The 6,035-nt window shown below is 44.0% G+C and overlaps 1 protein-coding gene across 1 annotated transcript; it reads left to right on the forward strand.

Moving 5' to 3' along the window:
- The first annotated feature begins 3,550 nt into the window (after window positions 1-3,550).
- LOC123184518 (probable L-ascorbate peroxidase 3, peroxisomal) lies at window positions 3,551-5,758 on the forward strand. The gene is made up of 8 exons (XM_044596617.1): window positions 3,551-3,857; window positions 3,941-4,065; window positions 4,153-4,268; window positions 4,357-4,405; window positions 4,805-4,887; window positions 4,977-5,056; window positions 5,147-5,249; window positions 5,336-5,758. Exons 1-8 carry the CDS (start codon window positions 3,736-3,738, stop codon window positions 5,543-5,545), a joined length of 888 nt encoding a protein of 295 aa, XP_044452552.1. The 5' UTR covers window positions 3,551-3,735; the 3' UTR covers window positions 5,546-5,758.
- The last annotated feature ends 277 nt before the right edge of the window (window positions 5,759-6,035 follow it).

The raw sequence follows: 6,035 nt of genomic DNA on the forward strand, positions 1-6,035 counted from the left end.
TTCCATTGAAACTTTTATGTCTATGGTTGAAGCTTTTTTCAACAGCTGTTGAAGTTGTTCTAGGTGATAGTTGCAACATTAGTGCATCCAGCCATGGCGGCAGGCAGCCATGGCGGCAGGCAGCCATGGCGGCCGGCGATGGAGGTCGTGGTCGCCCAGTCGCAGCCTGGGGGGAGGGGGGAGGGGATGCGCCCGCGTGAAGGCTCGAGGTAGGGGATGGATCTGGCCATGGTGGCAGGAAGCCATGGCAGCCGACGAGGGGAGCCTGGCCGTCGGCGATGGAGATTGTGGTGGCCCAGTCGCAGCTCGGGAGGAGGGGGGAGGGGACATGCTTCCAGAGGGAGGCGCTCGCGAGAGGAAGAAAAAGCACAGAAGAAAAAAAAAACGTTTCGCTCGAGGCCCACCTAGCGTACGTGGAAAAGAGCGAGCGAGCGAGCGAGGGGCACCGGCCGAACGCCGATGCCAAACGTTTCCCTTAATTTTTAGCTTAGGGTGGGAAGGTGCAAATTTTGATGCGAGTAATTGGTTGCTCTTAGTAGACACTTCGTCTTTAATTCTTTTTTCAGGAGATTCTACATAGGTGTAGTTCTGTCTGATGCAAGTGCATAATCAATCTTCTTGCCGTGAAAAGAACCGCACTCCCAGATGCAAACATTGAACGGCTTGTAGTGCTGTGATGGTGCCATCTAAAAATCAATCTGTACGTACAGCCTTCTAGGGGGGTTGAAAGCTGAATCAGATCCTAGTTTTGCGATGGTGACACATGCGGAATGAGTCAAGGTCTGTACGAATTCCGGATATCCAATTTGCCAGTGAGGAAAATGTCACCAATTTTTATGTTTTTGACCTCACAACAAGTTAATTTGTCTTTTAATATAAAAATGAACAATGTTACTTCTATGAGAAGGTTGTGGTGCTTGTATTTATGTAATCATTATGTCATCATAGTCTTTAACGATCGTGGTTTGTTTTCCAATATCTATTAGGAATTTTGAAGTATTGAATTCTATTAAAATAAATCGACATGCCATTTGGAACAAAGGAATGGCTTACCAAGATTCCTTGGAATGGGGCGATTCCAGCGGAATTTTGGAGGAAAACAAACACGATGTCTTACCTTATGTTTTCTCCATTTGTGTCTACAATTCCTGAGTTTTTCTTGTGAGGTATCCAAATTGACCATGTTGGAGTATTCAAGTGTTTTAGAGAGAAATTTAGAATACATGACATCTCGGTCATGTATTTTTCCTACTACTACATTTTAAGTTATTGTGTTCCAAATGGGATCTATATACCTAGAAGAACAGACGTTCTAACGGAACTATAGATATGACAAGTAATATATAACAGCCTAAACCCTCAGCACGATACTAGGACACAAGTAACATGATATTACACATGTTGAAGCTTGCAGAAACAGTACCGACCAATCAACATTGTCCTCCCCTTGATCTGAATTGACACTTCCAAGTGCCAAATCTCCGATTACACCTTTTTCAAAGAAAGAATATATATGCCAGGCATGCTTGAATGAGAGCTATAATAAAGTTCAAGGACATAAGATGGGTAAGAAGTGATTGGAGTGTTGTGAGATGATGGAAGAGATCACCCTCCAAGCTTCTGCACCCACCGACGTGTGCCTCATGGCGCTCTATAAATCACGGAGTATGTGCTAGTATATGAAAATTAGAGCAACTAGCACAAGTTCTTCATTTCTAGTGATTCTTAGCTTAGAATTAAACCAAACTTGAGGAGGTATCTAGGTCATATTTGCTTCCATGCTGGCAATGGCAAATTGGCAATTAATGCCTCAATATTCTCTATAAGAATAGAATCGCCTTAATTTGTGTTCTCCACGTATATGTTAGAGAAAGTTGGCTAGGCTTGGGAGGCAATGGGGAAACTAAGGCACACAAACATTGTCATATTGTCTGTCATAATGTACAACACTCCACGAGGAATCATCTGGAGAGTGTTTTCAGATAGAGTGAATTCTACTTTTTACCCTGTAGTTGTACATTTGTGACACATATTACACCTTTTAGTGGGACGTCTATAAAAAAAAATCAGATTTGGAAGACTTTGAACACGGTTTTACCTTAGTTTCGCATTTCCTTGTTTATGTTAGATAGGATCGGCATGTTGGGTCAATGATTCGAAAAAAAATGTAAAAAGATCCGAGGGCAACATTGACGATCATGTCCAGACTTCTCTTGTCCATCTGTTCCATTCCTCGTCGTCGTCCACTTATTTTTGGACCTCGGGCGTCACCTCACACCATGCATGATGGACATGCATCAGTAAATGAGGGTCCAAAGCTTCCAAAAGGGGTACTCTAGGAAAATATTCATTTGATGGGGTAATTAGTGTCACAAATGTACAACTACAGGGTAAAAAGTGGAATTCACTCCAGATACCCACTATTGTTTTAGATACTTCTATTGTTTCAAATCCTTCCACTTGAAACAATACCTCATTTTCGGTTGACAAGCTCGTAAGTATGTTGAGTATTCCAGACAAAAAAGTAGGTTTAGAGCATCTCTAGCAGATCCCGTAAAAGGCCCAAAACTATGAAATAACCGCAACATTATGATTTTGGGCGAAAAAATGCCATTTCAAACCCCGCAAAACGGCCGGTCATATTAAAATTTATACCACTCCCCTTAAAATAACCTCTTTCCCAAGATATGGAGTTTTGGAGGCAAAATTTTCAGCTCCCCCAATACCAAAAAACCGTTGGTGGGAAGGAAGTTTGTGTTGTTGTCCCAACATACATTTTATTTTATTTTGTACTTCGACTTGATGTTGGGATGTGGTGGTTTGCTTTATATACAAGCAGGTCGACAACTTGTTTCGAGAAAACCGAGCCAATGATATATTTTACATGACATATAATAAAGAAAATACTATATTTGTTAGTTAAATTAACGATCAAGATTAGCCTCAAAATATCCACGGGACTTTGTAAATTCAAACGAAGGTAGAAACTAACTCAGGAGGACAAAGTAGTAGAAAAGCTTTGCATGCTGCCATCGACTAATTAACCGCGGGAATCACTTGGTGAGCATGGACATGACAAAGACCTAGGAGAGTTAGGCCCTGTTTGTTTGGGCTTATGCTTCACCTTTTACAGCCTTTTCACTTTGGATAAAAAAACAAAAACAAAAAGCTTGTATTTAGAGGCTTTCGGTTTTGGCTTTTGGCTTATACCCTCATATAACAACATTGATTCATAAGCTAAAAGCCAAACCCAAAAGTCTCTATTTTGAAGTTTTTTTTTTACTTTTAAGCTAAAGTGAAAAAGCTTATAAGCCTGAACAAACAGGGTCTTACTAATCCAAATTAGCCTTAAAATACCTAGGAGACTTGTATGTGTAAACCCAAAGGAAGGTACTAGAAGCTAAAACTCGGGAGGAGAAGCTTGCAGAAAGCTCTGCACGCTGCCGCCCACTGATTAACCGCGGGAATCACTTGATCAGCACAACCATGGCGAAGACGTTGCTTTCATCTGGAGAGATCCCATGCTTTCTCCGCACCTCCACTCCACTCCGTTCCATTCCATTCCTCCCTCTCCCTCCTTCCTTCCTTCCTTCCTTCCTTCCTTGCTGCTGTCCCCCCTTTTCTTCTCCCCGTCTGCTACAAAACCGCGGCGCGCCCTTCCCCTGCTCCAAACACTCCGACTCCTCTCCCCCAGTCATCAAAACAGAGGTAGAGAAAGCTACACGTTGGACGGCCATGTCGTCGGCGACAGGGCCGGTGGTGGACGCGGAGTACGTGGCCGAGATCGAGAGGGCGCGCCGGGACCTCCGCGCGCTCATCGCCAGCAAGAGCTGCGCCCCCATCATGCTCCGCCTCGCGTGAGTTCCTCATCCCCATAATGCACGTTCATGTTAGCATTTTGTAGCTTAACGACGACGGCGATGATGGTGCGTGCGTGCAGATGGCATGACGCCGGCACCTTCGACAAGAACACCATCACCGGAGGCCCCGACGGCTCCATCAGGTTCCCGGAGGAGCTCCGCCACGCCGCCAATGCAGGGCTCAAGATCGCCGTCGACCTTCTTGGTCAGCACTGTCAGATTCTGTTTTGTTATGCTCAGAGTTTCGTTTCTGATCGAGTTAAGCAAGTATAACTGAATGCCCGTGGTGCAGAGCCAATTAAGCAGAAGCACCCCAAGATCACGTACGCCGACCTGTACCAGCTCGCCGGAGTCGTGGCCGTCGAGGTCACCGGTGGACCAACCATAGATTTCGTCCCCGGCAGGAGGGTAAGTTCATCAAATCAGCAGCAACATTTGCTCTATTAATTGTCGGGAAAAAAACATCAGTTTTACCAATAGCAACCATGTATTGCAGGATTCTTCAGTTGCCATTGAGGAAGGACGCTTGCCAGATGCTAAGCAAGGTAACCAACTTACACAAATAGATAGGCAATTAGTTTTCCTATCTTTATTTTGCATGCCGGCTGTGGCTTTTATTATCCGCTCTTTGTGAGCCGTTTGGGGACTAGTTTGTAACGGAGTTCATGACCTTTGTTGGACCTATTTGCTTTTAATAAATGTGGTCGTATGCATATTTCTGATGCAGAGGCCGAGGCTGCGCCCCTTTTCCAAAAAAAATATTTAGCAGATTCCAGTGGCACATTGTTTCTCTTCGTGAATGAAATGTGGGATGCAAAAACTTACTATTGCGCTACCCAAATAACAGTTTTAACTAATGCGCTTGAATTAGAGTTTGCTTCTGACAGTCATTGGCTTAAAGAGAAAAGAGAACTGAAAATTGCTTATGTTTATCATGTGACCAGGTGCTTCACACCTCAGGGAAGTTTTCTACCGAATGGGCTTGACCGACAAGGACATAGTGGCACTCTCGGGTGGCCATACTCTGGTACTACGACAACGCCTTTTTTTCATATTGAGAGAATTGTTCATAAGTCATGGTTCTTCAGACTATTGGTCTGCATTGTACGTTTTTAGGGGAAAGCTCGTCCCGACAGATCGGGATTCGACGGTGCTTGGACAAAAGATCCACTGAAGTTCGACAACTCCTACTTCGTGTAAGCATAGTTATGCCAGTCGTAGATTGCACTTCATCAGCTCAGAACAACCTTGGCATTGTTGGACTTCATCTTCTGTATATGCTGCAGTGAGCTTCTGAAAGGGGACTCTAATGGGCTACTCAAGCTGCCTACAGACAAGGTTCTCGTGGAAGATACCGATTTTCGTCGCTTCGTTGAATTATACGCAAAGGTAAAACAGAATTCAATTCAGAATATCTCCAATCTGTGTGCTACATTCATCTTGCTTAGCGTGTGGGATTATTATGTTTCGCGCAGGATGAGGATGCCTTCTTCAGGGACTACGCAGAGTCACACAAGAAGCTTTCCGAGCTCGGGTTCACGCCTTCTCGCGCTACCCTACTGGCGTGGGGGTGCAGAGACAAAGCCAAGAGGGCTGTCACGAGAACTACCGCTGTCTTTGCGGTTGCGGTTGCCGTCATCGCCTGCGCTTACATCTGTGAATCCAAGAGGAGGCTCAGTGGTTAACTTGCAAGTCTCCATGTGCATATAACTGCAAATTTACTGATGGGCTCTGAAGAACAAAGTTAAATCGTACATTGAGATGTTGTGCAGTCGTATTTGTAACTGATGTGCTGATACAGCGACGAGAATGCGTGCTACTATCTATCATATATGTAACATTGTGTAGTTGTATAGACAGTGAAATAAGGGAAATTACAGTGGTTGTTGATCGTGCAAGTTTCTACGGGAGTTCCTCAGAGCTCTCAAGTGGTAGAAATAATCTTTGGCAATGAATGAGTGTCGTGTCACAATCGACGACCACTGCAATCTTTGGCAATGAATAATCCGGTAATCTTTCTCAAGTTCTGAAGTGAGCATTTTTTGGGAGAAGAACTCGCATGAAAAGTAAAGAGAAGGGAGTACGTAGATTAGGGTCTCATTTCCTGAAAATATGTTCAGCATGTAAAGAAAAATGAGAACGTGTATTCGAAAAAATGTTCATCTTTTTTTACGT

Source organism: Triticum aestivum, chromosome 2A (assembly GCF_018294505.1).
Source record: "Triticum aestivum cultivar Chinese Spring chromosome 2A, IWGSC CS RefSeq v2.1, whole genome shotgun sequence".
Lineage (NCBI taxonomy): Eukaryota > Viridiplantae > Streptophyta > Magnoliopsida > Poales > Poaceae > Triticum > Triticum aestivum.